The sequence below is a fragment of the Rhizoctonia solani genome, chromosome 7 (genome assembly GCF_016906535.1).
Source record: "Rhizoctonia solani chromosome 7, complete sequence".
Lineage (NCBI taxonomy): Eukaryota > Fungi > Basidiomycota > Agaricomycetes > Cantharellales > Ceratobasidiaceae > Rhizoctonia > Rhizoctonia solani.
Window position 1 is genome coordinate 599,366 of NC_057376.1, and position 24,602 is coordinate 623,967.

The 24,602-nt window shown below is 49.6% G+C and overlaps 8 protein-coding genes across 8 annotated transcripts; 5 read left to right on the forward strand and 3 right to left on the reverse strand.

Moving 5' to 3' along the window:
* Positions 1-403: 403 nt before the first annotated feature.
* On the forward strand, positions 404-2,242 carry RhiXN_06360 (uncharacterized protein; the record flags this gene model as incomplete). The annotated part of the gene is made up of 4 exons (XM_043326176.1): positions 404-877; positions 936-1,016; positions 1,067-1,386; positions 1,441-2,242. The coding sequence occupies 4 exons, from the start codon at positions 404-406 to the stop codon at positions 2,240-2,242; spliced, it is 1,677 nt and encodes a 558-aa protein (XP_043181608.1).
* A 4,549-nt stretch (positions 2,243-6,791) lies between these two features.
* RhiXN_06361 (transcription factor cbf12) lies at positions 6,792-9,767 on the forward strand (the record flags this gene model as incomplete). Its single annotated transcript, XM_043326177.1, has 6 exons — positions 6,792-7,600; positions 7,646-7,756; positions 7,811-8,217; positions 8,304-8,492; positions 8,546-9,066; positions 9,120-9,767. 6 exons carry the CDS (start codon positions 6,792-6,794, stop codon positions 9,765-9,767), a joined length of 2,685 nt encoding a protein of 894 aa, XP_043181609.1.
* Positions 9,768-12,144: 2,377 nt separating this feature from the next.
* On the forward strand, positions 12,145-12,895 carry RhiXN_06362 (uncharacterized protein; the record flags this gene model as incomplete). Its single annotated transcript, XM_043326178.1, has 3 exons — positions 12,145-12,236; positions 12,297-12,351; positions 12,413-12,895. 3 exons carry the CDS (start codon positions 12,145-12,147, stop codon positions 12,893-12,895), a joined length of 630 nt encoding a protein of 209 aa, XP_043181610.1.
* A 123-nt stretch (positions 12,896-13,018) lies between these two features.
* RhiXN_06363 (histone acetyltransferase SAS3) lies at positions 13,019-14,820 on the reverse strand (the record flags this gene model as incomplete). The annotated part of the gene is made up of 5 exons (XM_043326179.1): positions 13,019-13,196; positions 13,254-13,588; positions 13,638-13,683; positions 13,737-14,689; positions 14,743-14,820. The coding sequence occupies 5 exons, from the start codon at positions 14,818-14,820 to the stop codon at positions 13,019-13,021; spliced, it is 1,590 nt and encodes a 529-aa protein (XP_043181611.1).
* A 282-nt stretch (positions 14,821-15,102) lies between these two features.
* RhiXN_06364 (ubiquitin family protein) lies at positions 15,103-16,451 on the reverse strand (the record flags this gene model as incomplete). The annotated part of the gene is made up of 6 exons (XM_043326180.1): positions 15,103-15,117; positions 15,164-15,700; positions 15,749-16,060; positions 16,118-16,200; positions 16,256-16,367; positions 16,425-16,451. The coding sequence occupies 6 exons, from the start codon at positions 16,449-16,451 to the stop codon at positions 15,103-15,105; spliced, it is 1,086 nt and encodes a 361-aa protein (XP_043181612.1).
* Positions 16,452-17,081: 630 nt separating this feature from the next.
* RhiXN_06365 (UV excision repair protein rhp23) lies at positions 17,082-18,660 on the reverse strand (the record flags this gene model as incomplete). The annotated part of the gene is made up of 7 exons (XM_043326181.1): positions 17,082-17,189; positions 17,240-17,605; positions 17,665-17,850; positions 17,900-18,271; positions 18,326-18,405; positions 18,461-18,572; positions 18,634-18,660. 7 exons carry the CDS (start codon positions 18,658-18,660, stop codon positions 17,082-17,084), a joined length of 1,251 nt encoding a protein of 416 aa, XP_043181613.1.
* A 123-nt stretch (positions 18,661-18,783) lies between these two features.
* RhiXN_06366 (ATP synthase subunit delta, mitochondrial) lies at positions 18,784-19,463 on the forward strand (the record flags this gene model as incomplete). The annotated part of the gene is made up of 4 exons (XM_043326182.1): positions 18,784-18,930; positions 18,981-19,134; positions 19,196-19,284; positions 19,338-19,463. The coding sequence occupies 4 exons, from the start codon at positions 18,784-18,786 to the stop codon at positions 19,461-19,463; spliced, it is 516 nt and encodes a 171-aa protein (XP_043181614.1).
* Positions 19,464-20,016: 553 nt separating this feature from the next.
* Positions 20,017-24,552, forward strand: RhiXN_06367 (2OG-Fe(II) oxygenase family protein; the record flags this gene model as incomplete). Its single annotated transcript, XM_043326183.1, has 25 exons — positions 20,017-20,031; positions 20,088-20,276; positions 20,340-20,821; positions 20,873-20,960; positions 21,033-21,284; positions 21,354-21,479; positions 21,564-21,662; positions 21,713-21,737; positions 21,794-21,920; positions 21,969-22,216; positions 22,268-22,457; positions 22,511-22,567; positions 22,620-22,719; positions 22,768-22,982; positions 23,031-23,067; positions 23,124-23,302; positions 23,351-23,471; positions 23,521-23,527; positions 23,584-23,622; positions 23,686-23,702; positions 23,754-23,894; positions 23,952-23,969; positions 24,025-24,225; positions 24,289-24,423; positions 24,472-24,552. 25 exons carry the CDS (start codon positions 20,017-20,019, stop codon positions 24,550-24,552), a joined length of 3,189 nt encoding a protein of 1,062 aa, XP_043181615.1.
* Positions 24,553-24,602: the final 50 nt, after the last annotated feature.

The window sequence follows — 24,602 nt, forward strand, 5'->3', positions numbered from 1 at the left end:
GCTTAATTTGGCAAGTGGCCCTATGCACTATTGAATGATCAGAGCCTGGACTGTATACGTATATCACCTGAGCACAATGTTGGTAGCCATTTGACTAAGTTGACCAACTGAACGTACACTACCTGCACAAGGCGTGTTGAAAGTAAAAGAGATAAAAGGACGAAGACGACACTGGTTTGAGGATCAGATTTTCTCTCAGGTTCACTCGGCCCGAACTTCTTCTGCCAAAGCCAGGGCCTTATTGCCGTTATTGTCATATTGGCATCACTCGCTTGACGCTTCAACCACCTCACGACGACTGGTCGCTGTGCAGCATTGGAGTCTACCGCAACGGGCGATATATAGTCATATCTCTGTCCTGAGGCTACAAACATATATAACTCATATATATCCTGGGACAAACATGGAGTTTTCATCATCGCCATCGCCGATGGGGAGTGGAAAGCGAGCGCCTCCGCCGCCAATCCGCATCGCACAGTCAAGCTATACACCACCGAACTATGTGTCCAGTCGGCGGGGGTCGGCTTCAACATTGCTGTATGATATGCCGTCAGCATCTCCGCGGAAAATGGAGTACGGTTCGGCCAACAACCGACTCAGCCAATCCCGCATCTTAACATCGCCACCAGCCACCGAGCAGCTTCTTTACTCTATTCCAGCCCCAGGCAGCCCCCCAGTGCGGATTTCTGGTCCCCAGTTCGCAATAGCACATGAGTCCCGGCGCTCTGTCTATCCTCAGAGTCCTCCCCTCCCCCTGCTCGCTCGCGAACATCGACATCACTCCTCCCAGAACCCACGCAGAAGGAGCTTGATGAATACGAAGCTCTTTGTCGACAATTGTGAGATTTTTCCACCCTTCATTTCTATCTTTTGCCAGGTGTCGCTGATGTCAATTTGATTTCTTGCTCGGTACCCCTTTAAGCTTCTTTGCGCAGGATGAGAACGCAAAGATAGCTATGGACGCCATGATGAACAAAATACCCCAATACCACCAAGCCAAGTATACCCGCGTTCAGGTAAGTCCTTTGCAATGGACAAATTGTGGGGGTACTTACCGCTCCTAAAGGCAAATGTTCGGCGCGAGTTTCATCTCACCCAGAGTCTTCGAAAGATATCCGAGTTCCGTGCGCATCTATCTTCAGTCCAACCAGGATGTTCTCTGTCGCCTGCTGCGCGAGCAACCCCTAGCGGGACTTTGGCAAGGAGGGAGCGAGCCGACAAGTTTCAGGCTTTTCTTGACGCCCAATGCGGCAGCGCCGGCACTCAGAACTTCTTCATCGGATTGTATGCCGCTATGAAGCTGCAGACCCTCCCTCCGAGCATCGGCGGGACTGGTGAGAGTCGTATTGAATGGGAGATCGATGATGCTGTATTCATGGAAAGCGGGTGAGCTCATAGCTAACATCCGACCAATTCGGACAACACTAAATATATCTTTAGCGGAAATCAATTCATGCTGGATGCAATCGACATGATGAAAGGGGTCCTTGGTTTCGACGAACGCCCGTTAAATTACCGACCACTTCCCTGTCGGTCGTTTCACCAATCATCCCTATTCTCGTCCACGAATGTCTTGCCTCGAGACAGGGCTGAAGATCCCTCGGTGTCAGAAGCGATAAACAAGCCCGTTCGTGCCGCTCCACCAGGGCGCTCTCGCGCTTCATCGGATCCGTTCCTAGACCCCACCAGGAGCTCCCTCTCGATGAACGCAGCCCTGTCCATGGCGCTTCCTACCCCTGAGGAATCCGCCACCGATTTGGATTCGCTTGGTCCCTCTACGCCTCTTGACGAGCGTGGTCCCGAGATTCCTCCACCTGCCTCGTTATCCGACCAATATGCCGCCAGCACCTACAGTATGGACGCCGAGACCTTCTTAAACGAGCAACAGCTGCGGATTTGGACATTTCCTCCTTATATTACGAACCCAGAACTACATAAGCTTATGGCTATGTTCCCTTCGAGTATTACAAGTCAGACAGTTCCACGCTTCAGACCGCTCGCCAAGACCAAGCAACGGAAGGGTAGGCGTAAGGGCGCGGACGTTGATCTCGAAGGCGACTGCAATCTGCAAATGGGCTTGGGCATTGATCCTGCCGGATTTGATAACGACCTCGTGAAAGAGCGAGGCGAGATTCGGAAAGGCACTGGGCGTATGTGGATAGGCGACCTCATGCGTTTGCCAGGTTGGCGAGGTACCTTTTGGGACACTATACGAGACTGGTTCCGACACTTGTTCCGTTGAAATACTGCTGACATACCCTTGCTACTTTCACGAAATGTTATGACTGGATTTGCATGATCGCCTTGAAATAAATTGGAATGACCTCGTTTTTGTTCAAGGACATTCGTGTTTTTGTATGTATACTTTCTTCTGTCTCAATTGTTTCACCAATTTTTACAACATGAATGTCTGATTGTATGGAGATCGTATCGCACGAACGTTCTGCTTCTGTATGTTATTATGTTTTCTTGAACCATGCGAAGATATCGCATGCTGTTTCCCTTTGCCTGTTTGTTATTATGTGGCTGTGCGTTGTTTTGTCTACATCCTTGTCGGACTTACTTTGCGAGCTTGGATACCATGTTTATTGGCCGCGATTGACTCTGTACATACCAGAACTTTGTGCATGCATATATACGAGCGTGAATCAATCGATATCTCTATCTTGCTGATCGGGGACTAGTACGCCATAGGAGTCCACTAAACAAGATATCGCTTGAAACCGCCGAGAATATACCTAACCCCACAGACTCCGAATCCGCAAATCCCAGTGGCTAACCTCGAGGACTCGTCGACTTAAATACTTTAGCCAAGTTTCGCTCTTTTCAGCCCGTGCTCCTGTCTATCACCTCAAGGTTAAGAGGAGTGAAACCCCGACAGTGGATCAGATGATACTTTCGGACGTAGGTAATCTTGCGAGAGACGCCGCGTGTTTCGAATCCAAGTTGTAGTTGACGTACTTGGGTGGATGCTGCGCGCTCGCTTGTGATTTGATTGTGATACAGTTATTTTTGTCCTCGTGTTCGTCCGGTCCCCTACGCTGAACACCGGTGGCTATAACGGACGGTACTACCCGAACAAAATCTCTATATTTAGATTCAGCCTCTCTGTATAGTCGGGACAGAGAAACTGCCGCGTAGTACTATATATTCCTTCCTAACCAGGGCTACATAGCGCATCGAAGTTCTTCGAATCCAACTCCCAGCGCATACAACGCATAATACATGAAATCGATTGACAATTGTGTCTGTCGCCTCAGCGACATGTACAGAACTGGCCTAATGAACAGATCCATTCGGAGAGATTGTCGCTATCGAGGCTGCAAGTGACGCACTTGACGCTGGTCGAGGTCGGACCGCCGGACCGTAATTGACATGTTCTCGATTTTTCGAGCAGGTCCTTGAACTTGTTAAAAATATTTTGGTTCAAGCTGAAAGTGTAATTTTGGTTTCAGGCAGTGAATTGGTCTTCCGCTAGATGAAGCGCACGACAATATCTGAAAATATTAGTTTGAAATATCTAATTTTGGGCATAAATTACATTTCTGGAGGGAGATAAGTGACGGCAACAATGACTCGAAGATCAGACTTACGTCCTCGACTGTACAGCTTGTTCATAAGACAAGTGACAAAACGTACGGCTTGCGGCAAGGCTTGACAGTTCGTGGCAGCCAATCCATCCTTTCAAGGTTTGATTACACTTCTGCAATAAAACTGGTTACGAGAGCATGTCCAGGTTCGCGGGGATTATAGTAACTGACATGCCGCCGGGAGGTTTCCCGATTCGTATTTGCTTCTAGTTGGTGGAAATGTGTAAGCTTGTGTGCTCTATCAAACCAAATAGCCAGCTAGAGTGCGGCAGATGACCGACCCCTCTTTGCTACATCGAACTTAATGTCCCAACTCCTCATCGATACAACTTTGTAAGCAAGCAGTGCTGACGAATACGTGCTGTGATTGGACGGAGAAATCCTGAATATCCGTGTTTACCGGGGAGGAGCGGTAGCTACTCCGATTTCCATGTGCATAGAATCTCAGTTTTACTTTGTATCAGATGGCAAACCCCGGGTAACAGGGAAATATAACCTTTGAAACTCGCCATATATGCGCGTGCTGGGTCTAAACCATGTATGCGTTGGTAAAGGAAGTAAACCTGCCCCCAACCGGATCACCCATGTAGTGTATCTGACCTCTACCGAGGTTGTGTCCATCCTTCCCGATCGCATACTGACAGCCAAATGAATAGGATAAGCCCCGAAGGAAACTTATTAAAGTTCTATTATCTCGGTGCGTATGCGAGATCATATACCCCTGGATAGACTGTCGTAAGGCAACTCATCCCCTATCGCCCGAGTCGTCTAGGATCCATTAATAGCAGTCACCTTTCCCGGCCGGCGGAGCGGGAAACGAAACTCCACGAGCGAGTGCGCACCATGCTTGGCCCGACCCTGGCCGTTTTCATCTGCCGGTGTTCTGAGCCATCTAGGTCGGAGCTCAGCATGCTGTGCGCATGCCTTGAAACTTGCTATAGTGCGCTTGTCACGGAGAGGGGGGGAGTAGACTTTATGTGTGTTTTCAGTCCACGGGGATATTAATCGAGTCTCTTTCTAAGTTTGCACCCCAAATTACATTCATGACGACGAGGCAGTGTTTTTGTAAGCCGGTATAGACTCCTTTTAGGCCGAGGGGGAAGGGGGGGGGGGGCAATTACCGGCCAAGGCACACCATCTCACTTCGGCCATTGCGCTAGAATACCTAGATATACGCGCTTTTTAAACGCTCACTATTTCAGTACTACTAGACTAGAAAACCATAGCTTCCTAGGGGTTCCTTTGAAGAGAGGTGTGACCGCCCGGTAATCATAGATAAGCCTGGTTGGCTCAAGATGGCGGGGGGCACGCGGTGCAGTTCATCAGAGCTGGAACGAAGGAGATCATACAACTGACTTGAATTGATAGGGCCGGTACTGAGGATCGAGCAGTTTGGATTCATGCATGGGTTACCACAAGATGGACAACGCGTATTAAACCTTGGTAAGTTGTATGTCAGGAACCCAGGAATGACAAGTGTACAATTAGCTCGCGACGCTACGTACGTGTTGTTGATTAGCTCGTGACTACGCAATGGGGTGGTGGCCGTCGACTTGATTAATAGCCAACCCAATGTGATCCGTACCGAGTAGACTAAATGCACATACTACGCTCAAATGACTCTGTTCGAGCAATAAATGTCAAAATAACGCACAAGTGATTGCCGATGCTAAATGAGCTAGCGTCGGGATCAAGCGGGCGAGCAACCCCAAGTTGATTGGTCACTCTAGCTGGAATTTGGTCGATGACCGTGATGTATTTGCCACTGACAAGGGGGGAACAGATTTCAGGGACGTTGCCCGAAAGGAAACCAACTCGACGAGAAGGGGGGGTTACTTCTTGTGTCCCCCGGTTATTCCAGCCCTGGTTGCGTCTATTTGCCGGACTAGCGATTACAGTGCCACGCATAATTGTATGGAATTACACATCTCGCGTGTTCAATAGCTGTTATGACGATTCTTTTTAGTACTTGGGCAGGATTGAAATTGAGTACTATGGTAATATGTATTGTGGGGTACAGTTGCGGTCATTGTTCGTCGGAGGTCCGGCCTCGGCAACTTGACTGGTGAGTGATGTATTATATAAGCTAAGCGCCCGGTCGCTTAGAACAGATCCATGCGCCAGAGTTGACAGGCAAGCTGGACAGTTTCACGCATGTATATTATCTGTCCTATAAACTCCAATTGAGTCACCCAACATGAGGGTGTACCGTCTGTACGGATTTTATGTGACACGCGAAGAAAGGCACATGCCAATGAAGTGGTCTCGATGGTGGCTATGCCGATCGGGAGGGGGTGACGTCAAGCGGGGAAGAGACCAAATACAAGTGCTATTAGTAGAAAGGCCGATTACGAATGGTATAAAGAGGATGAATTTAGCTCTGTTGTTAATGCTGTAAGTAGTAGGTTAGGTGCGGTGTTTGTTCCCTTATGTTCGGGCGGCAAGTGAGGTGGAAAGTAGAAACGACAATCAGTCCGGATGTGCTTGGTACAAATTGATCACGGCCCTGGATGAGAGGGTTAGGAAAGGCCGAGTTATGTTACCGGGAAGATCAGAGGCTCCGCCGGTCGGGTGGTTGTCAGCGCGTAAAGCTTCGGATATGAAGACCTTGGAATGAGTTTGACAGCCAAGGATTTGAGCCAAGGGCAAGCCATAGACGCGAGGAGAAACTGAAACCGAGCGTTTGGGCCGAGGGGGGGGACTCTGGCCGGGGTGGTATTGAGGCGAGGGCCGAGCGCATTTGGAATAAACAAGCAGGAGGGATACCTAGCAAAGGGGAGCTGATGGGTGAGGGGAAGCAACTGAGCTGGATCGGCCGGGTACCAAGTGTAGGGTTTGAATGCCGGGACGTGCAGGTCGGAGGCGGGCAGGCGACAAGAGATATAATGGGGTGGACTGGGAGGCCAAAAACCCCACTTTCGTTGCTGCTGCTGGCGCATATACCTACGTGGCATTCGGCGCCGAGGATTCGATTGTGCTGATTGCTTGTGCTGACTGATCTTATACGATATAGGTGAGTAATTCGACGTCATCTGCGAAACACCAAACTTAAAAAAAAAAGTAGAGAACGAAACAGCACGCCCCAGCCCTCAGCAGATACGACGAACTAAGTTTCCCCTGAAATATTAATCTTACTAGCCCTGGTCGGATACTAGGATCGCTAGAGTCAGACATTACCCTGCATCTGCAATCAATATCAATATGATCCAGACCGATATGCCATTTGTCGGCGTCCCGGCTGGGCCCGGCGGAACGGCATTTGGGTCCGACTATGGGAGCGGCACTCTTGAATGGGACCTCGACCTGTTCACTCCCCACTCGAGCGCCGTCGACCCCCGCGCCATGTCACTTGACTATTCGACACACTCTGATATTGACCATGCGCTGCAAGCGCTGCACGCTGCGAATGCGGCACCGGCGGAAGCTACTGCAGACGACGGCGAGTACCACGAAGGGGGGTACTTGTACGCTGCGCCTGGCGACTCATTCAACCCCCGCTTCAGGGCCGACTCTGTGTCGTCTGCCCACTCGCTCGACATGCTGGGCGACTATCTGTACGACAGCACACCGCAGTACTCGACACCGCAGTACTCTGAAGACTCGATGTCCCCGGATGGCGGGCCGTCGTTTGATCTGATGAGCGCACTCTCGGCCTTGTCTGCGCCCGATGCTGTGCCCGACTACGCAGCCTCGCCATTCCACGGATCTCCCCAGCCGTTCTCGGCCTCGTCGCCGTTCCTGGTGCCGACGACGAGCGGAACGGTGTCGCCGACAGCGATCTCGAAGCCGCAGTACGGAGAGCTCGATGACCTCGTGGGCTCGTTTAATTTCCAGCAGCAATTTCCGTTCATGGAGCCAGCTGCCCCCCGCGGCATCGTCCGTCGCGATGGCTTCCCGATCCGTCAGCCCGAGCCAGTAGCGCCCCTCTCGGTCGACAGCACTCTCTCCAGACTAAAGTTGGAACAATTCCCTGCTCCGGAAGCGTCGGCCGACCTCCAGTCGTTTATCCGGTGAGTCCGTTTCCACATCCATCGATCCTAGCTTATGCGCCCCAGACCCTATCTCGACCAATACATCAATTCCCGCAATCGCATGGCCATGGGCGAGCGCAGCATCATTGTCATGTCCTCCAAGGTCGCTCAAAAGTCATACGGCAGCGAGAAGAGGTGTGTTTTCTATTCATTTATTTCTTCATTTCATTTCATCTCACACGTCATTAGGTTCCTCTGCCCTCCCCCCACAGCCATCCTCATCGGCAACCAGTGGTGGTCCGAGAGTCGACATGGCGACGAGACAAAGCTCGCTGCCCCCAGGATCGTCATCTCGATGAGCGGTGAGGCTCCCCCCCAGGAGAGCTCCATTGAATGGAACACCACCTCGGGCAAGCCATTCGACGTCAATGAGCCCTTTTCCGACGACACTACTCATATCGGTCGCTCCATTGGCAAGCACTTGTTTATTTCCACCGACGACCAGGAGCGCAAGAAAAAAGTCGAGGCCCTCGTCAAGATCACCGCCCCAGCCGAAGACGGCGAGCCCGAGCGCGTGATTGGCACTTTCCCCTCCCGCCCCATCCAAGTCATCAGCAAGCCCAGCAAAAAGCGCCAGAGCGCAAAGAACTTGGAACGTAAGTCATTAATCTTGTGGCGTCGCTCTCACGCGCGCCGATCAATCGCATCGGGATCGTATACTCATATGATCGTCGTCTTCTAGTCTGCGTCAACCATGGATCGACAATCTCCCTCTTCCACCGTCTCCGTGCCCAGACCGTTTCTACAAAATACCTCTGTGTTTCCGGCTCCGGTGCCTCTTTCAAGGGTTCCGATGGTGCTCCTTTGCCTGGCATTGACCCCAGGCAGCGCGGCACCACTCCTTCGTTTGTCGCAAGGACAGGCCAGTGGGGTGAGTAATCTACCTTGATCGATGAAATCGAGTACTTATTCGGCCCCCCTCAGACTCCTTTATTATGTACATCGTCGATGTCAATAAGCCCACAAGCGGACATGACACTCCTCCCCCTCCCCCTCCTCATCCCGACTACCCCTCGCCCCCAGCCAACGCGATCCCGTACTCGGCCAACGGCGCACCCATTCCGATTTACTACAACCAGACCGTTGTGCTCCAATGCTTGATCTCGGGTGTCGTTTCCCCAGTGTTGATCATCCGCAAGGTCGAAAAGACCACCATCGCAGTCGGTGGTGGTCTCCAAGACGGTGCCAAGGGTGTTCCCGACCAATACTGCGCTCCCGGTGAAGTGTGCGGAGACCCAGTCTCGCAACTTCACAAGGTTGCCCTCGAGGTCTACGAGCCCAACAAGGGCGCACCTGAACCGGGCACCCCGGGCGTCTCGGGCCCCTTCCTCTCGTGCATGGGTGAAAAGGTCAACACCTACCGCCCAGTCGAGGGACGCCAATGGCATGGTCACCCGACCGGATCTTCTCCCGGATCTCACCCGCCTAGCCTCCCCGATTCACCCGTGCTTTCGCCTTCGACGAGCAGCTCCGAGTACCTCTACACTGGATCGAGCAGCGGTGCAACGACCCCCGACTACCCACCTCCAACGACGGAGGCCGCGTCAGACGCATGCACAAACGCCACTCGATCTCGGGATCCTTCACCACCAAGCCGATCCCCAAGAACCGACGACGCATGAACTCGGTTGGCGGCGGTGCGGCCGGAGCAGGTGGCAGACCCGAAAAGGAGCTCTCGTCCGGTGCCCTCTGGAGCGTCGACACGAGCGAGACCGCGGTTTGGACGATCGTCGGAACCGACCAAGTGCGATACAACTTTTTCGTACCGCCTACATTGTACGACTCTCCAATCTCGTCGTTTTCGGGTGTTCCCTCGAAACCGATCACGCCCTTCCCGGGCTTGGTCAAGTACCTTGCTCCCGACCGTGCGGCCGAGGTCCCGAAGCCGAATTGCGCCGCTGCGCGAGCTGCCATGTCCAAGCCCAACCCACACGCGGGCAAACAGCTCACTCTGTACGGCGAGAACTTGAAAGCCCATCCTATGATGGTCTACTTTGGGACCGAACCGAGCCCGAGTGTCGAAGTGAGGTGTAACGAGGTCATGGCGTGTCTACCCCCCGCCGGGGATAACGGCGGACGAAAACGGCCGATCGTGTTGGTCAGGAGCGATGGAGTGGTGTTCCCTACTGGTGTCATGTACCCATGATCCTGTTCTTCTCTCTTTCTCTCTTTCTCTCTCCTATGCGTGTATTGTTTTGGTGCTATTATTCCTTTATGTTGCTCATTTCCCGTGTTTGCAAAATAGGCGGTATGATATGGTGTATTGTATTCATCATGACCTGGTCCCTACACTGTTTTCTCCTTTTTTTCTTTTTGTTTCTTTTGACATGTTGCATTGTGGTCTATCAGTCATCCGTGTGTGTGCTTTATATTTCGATTCCTGATTATTTGTGGATGTATTGTGTGTAGTATAGATGAAACAAAACAAGAGCATTTTTACTCTACACATTGGTGTGCGATCCTCAGCAAAGTTTGAGTGTCTTGATCAGGGTAAGGTGGATGGGCTGGCCCATGGGGGCTGGGCGGGCTAGAGCAATTAGCGGTGAGAGGCCGGGCGGCATACTACCGCAAACTAGCAATCTCTCATCTACTTGGTCCGCGCAAACCCCGCAAAAAAAATGTTTCTAAATTCCTGGATCTCGCTCGCTCCTCCCGCGCGCATATTCGAGCTCCAAAAGTCCACCTGCCGCGATGAAACTGAGAAAATCACTGTCTGCGCCAATGTGTGTATGTTACGCGCGTAGCGGAATATTCAGGAATTCTTTATACCATACGGGGGAAACGTGACCCCAAGGATTGCAAGACCGAAGGGAGGGAGGGACCTACATTCCGGATGGATTTCAAGTTCCCGATTAAAGGGAGTGATGGATGTAAATTGAGGATAATTTGGGGGGGTCTTTACGGCTGCGCGATATCCATTAATATTGATTTGACTGTCCAAGGCTGCCATTTCTGCGATTTTGCATTTTATCGGTGCACCCGGATGGGAGCCATGACTCGCCAAGGTCGGCAGAAACGGAACTATCAACGTGGTATGGATGGACAAGTGGAATATGGTGGTCTGCAGCATACTTGGAACGTGTGGTTCTGGTATGGATGGTACGCTTACATATCCCATGCTTGGCGCATATTCTTGCTTCAAAGTTTATGCCAAGTCGCTACGTTCTTAGTTTACGATAACTCAAAGCCACAGAGCAACCGACGCCGCCAAGCCCCCGCAATTGTACCGACCAAACCGTCTGCCCCCCTCCTCCCCTTCCCCTCAAATTGACACAACATGGCTTCTTTCGCGAGTGACCCAGTTACTCCGGCTTGGTCGAAGATAGAAGACATAATGACTGGAGCAATCGGGTGGGGTGATCCGTATGGACCCGTACGAATGGTGCACATGTTCAACCGTATGTGTTAGCGAGGGGGCGACCCTCGGGGCGACCGCGATTGTGTACTGTACTGTACTGCTGGGCGATGTAAATCAACCGATCGCGAGTTCTCCCTTGTTTCTCCGTAAATTCTTGACCCTGCATTGGCCGAGTGTGTTGCTTGGTCTCTGCCGCTCTTGGGATCCTTTCTTCTATATGCGAGAGGCTTTACCAAGAGATCAGCGCGTACGTTATGGTTTTAGAATGCCTCCCAGATGGGGGTTGAGACGGGGTGGCGGGTTCGGAATTAGTAGGATGTATGCGTCGGATCGGCATACTAACTGGATGTCAATGTGTGCTGCCATTTAGATCACTGGGATCATAAAGTATCGACTATGCACATGCTACAGCTCCAAACTGTGATTGCTGATACGAATTAACTTGATTGGTATGAATCGATCTAAAATTGGTACACTGCTGCACCAGTGGTTCGCACATGTGTTGTATAGAGAGAGAAGGAAAGAATGCGGAGTAAAGTGGTGCATAGTTGATAAAAAAGTCTAGCCAAGAACGAGTTTTTCCACGCGTGTGTTAACACGTTGGTACAAATTTCAGGCCCGGATCGTCAAAGTTTAGCGACTGGCAGGGTAACTCGGATTGCGTTCTGTAAGCTCCTGGTAAATGCTCCCAAGGTGTGTCAAACCTTGTACTTGAACAAGGAATTCTGTGTTTGTGGATCGGATACTCTGTGGGTTTCGAGAAACTGGAGCTGGAGACGCGAGCGCTTTCCGGAACACGTACACATGTCGTTACAACATCACTCGAGGCCGTTGGTTTGCTCATGTTTTGTTGATCTAAGCTCGGCGCCTAGTGTCAATTAACACGTGCATATACCACTTCATCAACTTTCCATTTCATCTAGGGAGACTATCGTGCTCATAGGCGACTTGTGGTTGGTGCGGCCGTGATTTTATTCTGGGGGAGTGCAAAACTCGGCGTAGCACCTATCTTTAATAAGATTAATCGACCAGCCCAGACACGCGCGAAAGCACTAATTCAACAATACTCTCAAGTGTCACTTTGTGTTTGGTGTTTTCTAGTTGTTACACAGGACAATCACATCCACTACTAGGCGTAGGTTTTTAAATACTAGGGACCTTGCCTATGTCGCAGTCCGGTTCTCTCGCGCTCAGCTCATGGATACCCGACTTGGTTACGCCTCACCCCAATTCTTGGGTCGCATTCATTGCTTCAATGTAAGTTACAATTGTGCCAACTTGTTCAAAGTAAATACGGACAGACTTACTTTGTATCAGATTTCGCGTTATGGCATATATGATCCTTGCACCGATAATTATCCTCACCATCACGGTTAGTGACGTATTGTCGATATCGTTTGAATGACAGCATGAATAAAACGAAAAACGAACAGGATATTGCTGCATGGGCAATTGCACGCACTCTAGGAGCAAGTTTAGATAGCGATTCTAATACGACCCAGAAACCAAAAGAGGCTCGCCTTGATCACATTGTGCAACCGGCCACCAAAACCGGCGAACGAGCCGAAATCGCAAAAGTAGATCTGGTACCCCAACTTGAATTACCTCACTCGCCCTCCACTTTTGCCACAGATTTGCGGTTTACGACCCCCGGGGAAGCCAACTACGAACTCTCGGGGTTATTCTCGCCACCTATTTCACGTGCCGGCTCACCGGGTATATCACTGTCATCTCATCGACTGAGGTCTTTCAGCACGAGCTTGTCTGCTGCGGGATCAGATAGTGAAGGTGCTATCGGCGAAGGGAGAATAAATAAGAGGCACGGTTTAGGCATGACGCCCATGGATGACGGGTTGCGCGCTTCGAATGGGGACATGACCAGGCGGCGAGCAGCCCGAAGTTCATCTGAATCATGATCACATTTATGCGAATGAATTCATGTTACAATGTATTTTATGTGAGGCAAAGGAGGAACGCAGTTCTAAATCAAAATAGTACAATATGGCTAATTACACTGTCCAAAAATAATACGAATAGCATTACCACCCAAAACGCAACTGGTCACGAGTGAAAGAAAGGGGTTTCCAAATCAGCTTCTCGGGGACGATGCGCCGAGTGCGCTTTGCCATCGATTTCTGGTACTGTTCTTTCACAGCATCTGTTAGGCAGATCATAGGCACATTGCGCTTCCACTTGATCAACTGGTATTCCATGCAGCTGTGAGTTAGCGTTAGCAAGCGCTCAAATAAACCTTGAACCCCGTTTGCCACTCACGTATATAAAATATCCTCGGTTTTGATGGAAGTCTTTGCGGAAATCTCATCAAACGTGGTTTCTTTGAGATTTTCGGACAATAGGAGTTCAATGATCGTCTCGGCCCAGTACGCGCGGTATCCCAACAGCCCCAAATCACTGAGTGGTTTCTCCGGTGAACCAACCTTGGACTCCTTCTTGGATAGTGCATAAGAAAATTCGATTAGAAGTTTTCCATATCCATGTCGTTGATACTGCGGGAGGGTCAGGATGCACGCCACATTATACCCTTCAGCCGACTCCTTTTCTTTGGAAAAATATCCGATAAGGTGGCAACCGCGTTGGTCACGAGTAACCTAGACACTAAATCAGTGTGGAGTCGGACAAAGTTATGGTGACGCCTACCATGCAATAGTACATGAACGGCTGGACGTCATAGTACAGCGTCTTGCTAAAAAAAAATAACGTCAGTATCGGTATTTCTTGTGGAGGTAAGCAACTTACTGATCCAGAAAGCATTTCGACAGTAAGCTCAGGTTCCGACACCAAGTCATCTGCCTCTTGCCATCGATCTCAAAGAAGGAAATGTCTTCGTGTCGATAGATTTCATTTCCAGGCGGATGGAGTAATGTGCACTTGGTCCTGTGTCGCTCGAACATCTTCTCGCTTGGAAAGTACATCAGGCAGTATTCACATATGTATAGCAACGGGAGATGCGCGTATTCAACCGGGTAAGGGCTAAAGTACCATGCTTCCACTTCGTGTTTACCCATTCTTAACCTGTTTAAGTTTTTGACTCGAGCGATTTCAGATACAGCCTGGGTCATGGATCCACTGTGTCGAAGCTTCTCAATTTCTTGCTCCTTGCTCAGTGTTGGTTGCACAGTGGGGTTGACGGGGTCCATTCCTTCGAGAATAGGTTCCGCTTCGCCTTCAGCGTCTTCCTCTCCTTCGGCATCTTCCATACTATAGTCACCGTCCTCATCTTGAGTTTGAGAGCCTGCAACAGAAGGTTGAAGCGAAGGAAGTCGACGAGGTGTAGAGGGAGTGGGAGTAGAAGGGGCGTGCGGTTGAGGAGAACTGGCGTTGGCAGCGGCGGCTGCAAGTGCTGCCTTTGAAGTCGCCCTTTTCAATAGTGAGTTGGTCTTCTTGTCCTTGGTTTGTTGTTCCTTCTTTGTCAACGTAGGAGGGGGAGGAGGTACTTTGGGTTTGGGCCACTCGAGTTCGCGTGTTAAAACAACGCGCGAGGCGGGAACCCAATCGTCCAGGCGCTTATTGAACTCTGTCCAATGAATATAAAATTCAATTTTGTCCTCGGACTTGGTTGACTTGGTTTGACGCGCAAGGTAAACATTTTTTGATGGGTCACGAATTGAAAGCACCTCGGCTTTGCGTTCTTCCTCGCCACCGCCTGGGAGGGGACGTTTTACAAAGACCTTGCATCCTATGGAAATATTCTAAGGACTTTCCGTGAAGCTTTATCAGAAAGCACCAAGCAGCGATTACTTACCTCAAGATCATACGTTCCGGGAGCAGATATGATAGGCGGCTCAGACTCCTCTTTGGGTGCAGGTGTAGAGGGGGCCATGAGCGGTGAGAGTCGCAGTTTAAGTCAGAAAAATCGTGATTCAAAGACCCAGATACTTGTTGCCACGAGTGAAAGCTGTGACGGTCACGTGATTGATTTGAGGCTCATTATCATTTCACACACGCATATATGCATAGGCACGGAAGATAAAGGCGTGGTGACAAACACGGGAAACTTCAATGGCAATATCACCGCCCTCCCGCGAGATACATTAATGTTTGTAACTCGCTTCTATCTGAAAAAAGATATGCTGAGATGTCATTTTCTTCTGGAAAATCGGCTTCAAGCTGGAAGAGGCTACATGATTAACCGGGAACGAAAGCCAGTATTATGAGAAACATACCCTTTTGAGCACCTCTTTCTCTTCTTTTGTGAAATCGGCGCCATAGTGTATTCTCCCCAGACGATTATCTGGGCCGAAGATCATGGTAAATCTTTCTGGATCCGTCATCATAAGGGTCATCATAAGCGATGCAACTTGCGGTTTTGATTGAATAAGTTCCTCAATGAGACAATGTACAATATCGGGATGCATGTGAGCATGATCGCAAATCAGTTGTACGAGGGAATCGCTTTGAAGGGACTCGATAGTAACACGACCTCCCTCAGGACCAATGCTGGGTGGACGCGTATTGACGGTAGTAGGTGCCCTAAGTTCCTCAGGCATGGTTCCTTCAGCCAGCTCTGCGTGACCATCAGAACTTGGGAATGCTAGCTCACATTTAGTCGGGCTAAAGCGCTCATCGGGATCCTTGGGATCTGTCTCTCGAATATGACCTGGTAATTCTGTGGGCTGTGGCCTACAGATAATGAAACCGCCGCTGGGAATATCGTATCCAGAAAATGGGTCGGACGACGTAAACGAGCCCCCGCGAGCCCCCTACTAAAGACCTTAGCACACTCTCCACATTTAAATACAAGAACTCACGGTTGCGGCGCGTTTGGCGGCGCGTTCGCTGTCTCGAAAACTAGCTCTTAAAGCCTGCACTAGCTCATCTTGGTCAGAGCTCATGTATACCAAATCCTTGACTATTTGTTGAGGTGTTGCACGCGCAGTAAAGGAGCCAGTGTAACCAGAGCCTTTGATGCCATGTGGTGATGTATGTATCTGTTGTATCTCATCACTTTTACTATCAATTCCACCCTCACGCGGATGTTCGGGCGCGTTCAATGTCGGCAGAGAAGCGGTCGGTTCGGAGGTAGCACTCGTATTGGCTTGCGCAGAGACAAATTCATGCGTCTTTGACCAAACAAATCAATTTAATCAACAGTGTGTGCTCGTAGTCGACGGACTTACTTGTAACAGCTGAATGAAGATCCAGTGATTCTCCTTGAGGTTCAGGGACTCAATGGTTTTTTGATCATCGGCCAGCGTTCTTCCTGTTGAATACACCTATGGATAAAAAATGCTGTGTAAGTAACTTATAAGGCTCACCCGCGTACAAGAGCTTCAAAATGTTCGCTCGGTGTTCTGCCAGGATCCCAACCTTTTCCCTAAGGTTAAGGATGGTGTCCTGGGGATCTATATCGACCTCAAAGGTTTTTTGCTATGTGTATGGACAATTATAACGTACTGCAGACATTGTGACAGGCTTACAACATACCTCGGGTGTCCTTAATCTAATCTTCATAGTAGACTAATAGGGGGGTATGTGGTTGAGACAGGTACGTGTAGGGTGGGTGGGCACACTTGAGCTTCCAAATGCCAACAACTCGGAGTAGGCTATTTATCGAGGGTAATGGTCGTTGAGCATTGGGAACGACTACGTTCGCCACTAGCTAAGAGAATTTAAGTCAGTTGAATGCACAATATACTCGTGGTGGCGCTAATCAGAGAGCGCCTGTCAACGGGGCAGAGGGTCGCGAGACAGTTGCCAATCACTACACGCTGACACGGGCATACTTGTCTATAACATGTCCTGAGCACAATTCAAAAGGCAGCTGGTACTGAATATTATGGACTCGGAGAGTTAGATTACAAAGACTTCAGTAATCACCTACCTAACGATAAGGCCAAATTCAGACGCCCAATCGATATCGTGCGTGTATGCGCCAACTTAGCGCTTGTGCGGGGCAAAGATGGAGCGATCAGGCATGGGGTTTAAGCCGTTTCTACTTCAAATGGTGCTGGGCATATTCTATTGCAAGATATAACTGGAAATATTCTGGTCTCTAAAAAGCTGCATCGGATCGTATTCATAAAATAGGTAATTTGGTGGAACACGGGTAGAGACTAGTAAGCGACAAAGGGCAAGGCGCGTTTAATTAAAGCCATTCTCAAACAAGTAATTTGCTGCCAACTCCTCGTTCTTGTCGCAAGTGAAATAAGCCTCTATCGCTAACTGGCGAGGGAAACCGAGAGCCTCGAGCTAATCAGGAACTATGAGTATTTACCTGTTGAAGCACAGGATTAACGTACCCTTGCGATTGCCTCGGCCTCTTCCTGCGTAATATTGATAACATGGGCACCCGGGGGAATTCCTCCGCCTTCACCATCGCCATCGTCGTCCTGGTCGTCTCCACCAAGTCCTCCTAAGATTTGGTAGAGGAGTTCGGGGTTTGACGTAAGCTGTTGGGCAATCGCAGGGTTAGATTGGGCAAGTTGCTGGATCAAAGGCTGGAGGAGAGCTGGGTTTTCACGAATGGCACCCAAAGTGTTCTGGAACATCGGGCTATTTTGCAGACTCTCCAGTGCTGCAGGGTTGATACCTGCGCCACCGCCCGCGCCCTCCCCAGCATCTGCACCAGCCCCAGTAGATGGGTTACCACCAGATTGGGCAGCCGCCTAGAACACGTAATAGTACAATTAGTTCCATAGATCTCCAAGGGTGTCTCTAAGCTTACCTGAGCGAACAGGTTCAGTGGGCCGGATGCTCCACCTCCTGTCCCAGAAGTTGTAGTAGGACGCGCGGCAGGTGCGGCGGCTGGGGTGGTAGGAGCAGCAGGAGCCGGGTTGGATGCAGCTGGTGTGGCTGCTGGGCCGCCGGATGCAGGTGGTGCGGTTTCAGCCAATAAATGTTCGGGAATGCCCTATTCAGGATATGAATATTGGGATAATTTTACGACCGAGGCGACTTACGGTGAGAAGATATTCAACTGCCCGGTCAGGGTTGTTGAAGCTTGCTCTCAATGCACGCATAATTTGTTCTCGTTCAAAGCCCATGCCCATCATGTTTTCGATAGCAGAATTGAGAGCACCACCTGCAACGAACGAGCTAGTATCCCCAAAGGCTCCCTGTGGCTCTTGTGCAGCAGGAGCAGGGGCAGGAGTTGATGTAGCGGGGGCAGGTGATTCAGTAGCCGGAGTCATAGTAACATCTCCAGATGGTGCGGCGGGTGCTGGAACAGGAGCTGGTGCGGGGGTTGAAGCTGCCGGGGTCGAGGGCACAGGGGCAGCCACTGGGGCCGCAGCCGGGGCGGCGCTGGTCGAAGCTGCCGGAGTGGCTTTGGGCTTTTTTTGGCTGAGGTGAATTTTTGTGTACTGGTTTAACGTGGCTCAGCTTACTTTCGAAACCATGACCACCAAGAAATCTTTCTCCTTAATGCCCAGCGATTCGACTGATTTATCGTCGCTCAAGATCTTACCTTTTTAATGGCCCAAGTAAGTAGGAAGCACGCACAAAATAATCAACCGACATACCGGAATAGATCAGCTTCTGTTGTTCGACTTGGTGGCCTTGAGCATCTTTGATTTTCTCTTTCAATTGCAGGACCGTATCGGAGGGCTCCGCATCGATTTGAAACTGCTTTTGCTGTAAAATGAAGTTAGATTGAACATTCGTTTGAGTCCTAAATTAAACCTTTCAAACTTACTTGCAGAGTCTTGAACGTGATCTTCATAGTGGCTGGAGATGGTAATAGGGAGGATGTACGCGTCCTCCCCAAGCGCCATAATCCGTGGACGTCATCTGAATATCACGTGAACAATTTGAGGCTTTCCCACTGCTTTTCTCTGTGCTCGCAATGTCTGTCTTTGTCCGCACTGCTGCCAACTCAATCCGCGCTGCGACGGCACGCAATACTCTTCGTCAGACCGCATACATCCAGCGCCGAGGCTATGCGGATGCGGCGAGCGATACCCTTAAGCTCTCCCTAGTCCTCCCTCACCAGGTACTGATCACCGATATATCTCTATGCGTATGCTTATTTCATAAAATCAGTCCATCTTTACTTCTGCAAACGTTGTACAAGTCAACATTGCTGCCGAGTCCGGAGATATGGGTATCCTGGCCAACCACGTCCCAACCGTTGAGCCCCTGCGCCCCGGAGTCGTGGAGGTTATCGAGACCGGAAGCGGCTCCAAGAAGTGGTTCGGTGAGTTGTTAAATATCACCGCACCAGAATCTCGCTGATATATGCGACGAATGGATTGCAGTGAGCAGCGGTTTCGCGACAGTTCACCCCAACAACACCCTCACTATCAATGCGATCGAGGCTGCTCCTCTCGAAGACATCTCTGCAGAGGTAAGCACTGCTATTGATACTGGAAAAGGACGAAAATCAACGCTATTACCAAGGCCGTCCGCGCCAACCTGGCTGAGGCACAGCGTGTTCTTGGAGGCAGCGCTTCCGACAAGGAAAAGGCCGAGGCCCGAATTGAGGCAGATGTTTACGAAGCAATCCAACAAGCCCTCTCCAAGTAAAGGCTTATTGTATAGCCATGTTCATCTTCCCAATAAAAACAGCCGTCCTAACCGGCGCTCGTACATGAAACCGTGTTATAACTCGGGTAAATGCGGAAAGAGTCGTGGTTGATCTCGGATGGCGTTTGTGGGACAAATGCATAGGCTAAATCACATCTGATTGCCATATGTTTAAGGTGTTGTTAATTCGCTCATTTAAGTATACTGGTAGGGTATTGAAGCTCTACGATTGTCAAGAACTGGAGCTCTGTTCCTTGCCATGGCTGATACAGTAATGGGTAGCGCTATTACATAATAGATTCTCAAGGCCATCCGCGTCGATCAGACATCAAATGATCTACCTCGCTGTATGTTCTCTACAATGTACCGACATCGCTGTTTTCGCCGGCACTTATTGTCAGAAGCTGCTAGATGCAGTAGCGTGCGATGTTTGTACTCGGGATTGACATCCTTAGTGTTCAGAGTGTGTCTGTCCCTGATATTCGAAGGAGTGGCGTGATGACAGGTTAAAACTTGGAGACGGCGTCCACAACCCACTACAAAAGGACCCCAGATGAGTGGCGGAGGAGTGAGCATTCCTATTCGGTGTTTATACTTGAAGCAGCTCATTTTGCGTATTTGTAGTCTTCACATTCAAATCCCAACGATTTAAAGGAAACATGGACTGAATCAAGTCTTGAAAGACTTATTCGTCTCAAACCCGATTTGTTCAAGGTTTTCATCAACAACAAGGCCCATAGGTCCAACTCAAAGCGTTGTAAAATGTTTTACAACGCGATGAAAGCGGGTAATGGTGAAGATGATATCAAGGCGGTAAGCCTCCGAATTGCCAGGTGCAATAGGTTTTGCTTACCAAATAAACTGTTATCCATGCAGGGGCAACTTTTTCAAGCTTGGGTCGATTTGGCATATGGGAACTCTTCAGAAGGCGAGCTGTCGTTGGGAGTTACATCGACTGGCGACGAAAAGACGAACAAAGAATGTTACTCTGTGTTTTTCTACGTTCAGCGGTCTTTGGCAGAAGTGCTCGACGACCCTCAAGAAGTTCTCAACCTCCATCGAGAAAAGCTAGGACTGGCTCCACTCGATTTCGACCATCCTAGCCTAATCCCGCCCGAACTTCCTAGTGACTACAATAATTCAATAGTCCTGTCCGTCCCTACCGCCAGGAGGGAGGCGGTCGCAAGGAAAGTCGGAAACCGGACTAGGAGAGGTAATAAAGCTGGAGAGAAAAGGAAAACATTAGCTTCGTATCGCGGTCAATTGAAGGGAAAGACGAAACCAAGTGGTGTAGCGACAATGCGGACTTCAGCACCGGGGGAATTGCCCGAGAGCGACCAGGATGCGGGAGTTTGGGTGTAAGTGCCTATCATATATTCGTGAATATTTCCCGTATTCATGTCTTATAGCGACATTCCAAGCGAAACGTCACAGTATGATTATAACCTCGGCACATTTCAGCTGAAAGACGCATGCGCTAAATTAGAAGACAAGGCTGTTATATCACGATACAAGGCAAGCACGCTATCTTGGATCAACCGCGTTATGCTTAAACCGGTGTGACTCCAGGCAAAGGGAGGAAACAGGTTTGGGGGAAGGGTGGCTTCAAACGCTCAACATACTGGATCGCTTCGTTCGCCTGCGGGCATCGCAATCACTCAGAGTTTAAACCAACGCGATGTCGCAGCGGCGCAGCCTCAACAGGAATTTGAGTTGATCCCCGTTCCCAAAGTAAAATCGAGATCGAGGAGACGGTCAAAACCCAAAACGGCCTCACGAGCTCCTGTAGTGGGAGTTGAGACATTCCCAGGTTTACCTAATGTGAGCCTATTTGTTGATCCGCTCGAAACAGAAGTAATATTACAGAGCACTGACAATATTTTAACCAAGGACCACATCCCTCCACCCCCACCATTGGCGCCGTATGTCGCAGACTCTGGCGTGCACCTGCCTCCTATTGGTTATTCGTCTTTATATGGCGATGTTCAGGATGCTATGAGCATCGGGCACTCCTTGGTGAGTGAAATACCAGCGTCCTTTTTATCACCCTTCACAAATGCCCCTCTTCATTTTGGGCTGCCTGTTTTTCCTCATTTACAGCCACTCCCCGGTACGCTTCCATTACTAGAGGAGGCGCAGCCCTTCATATGGAACGATTCATATCTCACCCAATACGTGCGAATCCCGGTTTGGGCAAAGGTGAGTTTATTCAGACAAAAGTGAAGGGCTACGCCTGAATATATCATTAGTCTCGCCAAGAGTTATGTGAGCTACGTGAGTAAAATACAATAACAGGGCCCCTTAGATCATTGGTTTATTCTGCCTTTCAGCGTACTTCAAGTCAATGCAAGGTGGTGTGTATACACGAGGAAACACAGTATATGGGTACCTCCTCGGTCGATTTCCATCACCACGAGACGGATGGTTTCATCAAGGGAGACTAATCATTTCGCACGGGTACGTCTAATGGGGTCCGAAAGTTCGGTAAATTGATGCTAGTGGTAGAGGAGGCAAGAACGTTATGGATGAGGGCGAGAACGATTCAAGCAAAGTTCGACATCAGTTGGGTGACGATCAGCTAGAGTCCGATAAGTCTGTGCGCGCGTTACTCACGGCTTACCGAATGTTTCGACCTATCGTTATATTGGCCGAGGCGGATTACGGACCCCTTCAAGAATTCAATCTCAAGCAAGGATATACTGAGGGAGCCAACTACTACGTGTTGGGCCATTATGCCATCGTGGCCGCGTGGGGTAGGTTAACTTATCATGAACTTAATACGTATCACTAAGAAACTCTGTTAGCCGAGCATGAGGAGGTTATCATTCAAGGCTCCGGGTTTATTCATACACGTTGGAAGTTTGCGTTTCAATATATTGAAGGCAACCAAGGCCCTCCCTGGTGGCTGCGACCTCCAGGCACAGCAATAAGCCAGCCGGAACTTCCAGCTATGAGTGGAACTGCACGAGTCCTCGAGAGGAAAAAATTCGGCGGGTGAGTTGATCAAGGAGCGGTTACGATTCAAGAATTCACCTTGATACCTTCAGCCTAGTTTCAGGGGACAGGAGGCGTGTATCGGAGATCACTACTAATTCGTTTACAGGGTGAGCAGAAATACGTTACCCAGATTAATTCGGTTAACTTCTTTTCTACCAGTACACCGTCGATAGAGTGCATCGAATGCCAAACTCTTAGCCCTTACGTGTACGCATTGACTCCCATTTGCTTAAATCCGGACTGCTCATCGTTCTGGAAGGTACGCAACTTGTCATATATCAATAATCTTAACTCAATACTAGTAAAGCACCAAGGGATACCAGTCCCGCAAACTGGGTTGGCCTTTAACCCTGATTTCTTGGTGCTCAGGGGATTACCTGAACAACTTAACACAATACCGTACCCAATTGTCCCAGAGTACCCTGACTGGCAGCATCGAAGAAATGGCGAGTCTATTTTAACCGCCACTACTGGGCTGGAGCATGCTGCCACCGGTGTGGTAGAGTCTCGTGCAGGTATGGGGTCTTTCTTGTGATGGAATACACGGTACAGACTAAGCGAGTTTTAAAGACAAAAATGGCGGTGCTGGGAATGCTTGACCTGCGGAGTGAGTTCAATTAAACGAGTCTGGAGAACGCTTGATGGCTGATTACAACGTCTCAGCTAAAACGGGACGAATCTCGTCCCCAGATCTACGATTCTTCGTGCCTACTGGGGCCTATGGATTGCGAAACGCAGGGTGATGGTGTTTTCTCTCCACATGATATGAAATGCACGTCCAGAGTAATCCAATACCACGATGGACATAGACTCGCAATCTACTATGAACTGCCAGATGACATGTAAGTATACGGGAAACGCTGGGTTTTTCGTCATTAACTTTGGGATAGCGGAAGAATTGTCCACGTTCTAAATAACCCGAATGTTACGCAAATAGCCAATCAACTGTTCCAACAGTATCAAGAAGATGCCAGTTCTATGAATATGTTTCAGAGGCATGCGATGAAAACGGTGTGTTATTATGCCAATGTTACCCTACTGTAATCTGACACCTTGATAGCACGGGGGTGGGTTTGATTTTTCTTCTCACCATATGGACTTTGTTTAGTTTATTACGAATTAGTTAAAGGCGAGTTATATGCGCAACATTATTCTCACAATGGTAAGCGGTTTGGCTTTGTGGTACCAGCAGTTACTCAAGTATGTGTCTTTGCTGTTGTATTAGCCGGCGCTCCATACAAGGTACTCGATAGACCTATGCCTGCAAGTAAATCTAATACGCCACTGATTTAGTACATTGCCGAGGCCATATCGACCCCATTTGAATACTGTCCTAAATCTGTAGTCGGAGCAAGGAATCATATCCAGTATTTATGTGAATCTGCTTTAGGGAAAAACGTAAACTTCAACGAAGTGCTTTCTGTGGCATACGCAGTGAGTACAAAGGCTCAAATGAAGCTTCATACTGAAACTTAACTGAAATTGAGCCAGGAGGGCCAAGAAATGAATGTGCGCGTTTCAGTTTAAATTCGGCTCGTTGATATCGTAATAACATACATATTAGTTTCATTCGGATGATGAACCTGGCTTAGGTCCCGTCGTTGCAGGCCTGACTTTAGGCAGCCACGCAGAAATGCTTTTTAGATATCATGTTGCGTGTAAGAAGAATCTTCCATACAAGAATGGCCCATTCAGACCATCGGAGGCACGAGGAAGTGACGATATGGATTCGAACGATCGTGTTCTACAGGTTGTACTCTCACATGTGCGTTTAAATATTCCTCATCCCACCCCGATGTAGACCATGAGTGGCTGACGACTGACATAGGGCGACATACTAATCATGGATGGTGCGCAAATTCAGAAACAATACGAGCATGCAGTGTTTGTTCGGGATACCGATATGGTGCGATTTGCTGCTACTGCAAGATTAATCGACCCGAACCCCAAAGTATCAACCGCTGTACGCGATGAGCACCGAGATTATCACATAGAACAAGAGATTGCTTAGTCGCCGCACAAAGGAGCGTGGGGCATCCCGACAACAACCCGCTCTGCTGTGCCCAATTTCGACTGGGTGGTAGATTCTTAAACGGAAGATAAGATACACCAATGCTAGCTATTACGTATACCACCAATACA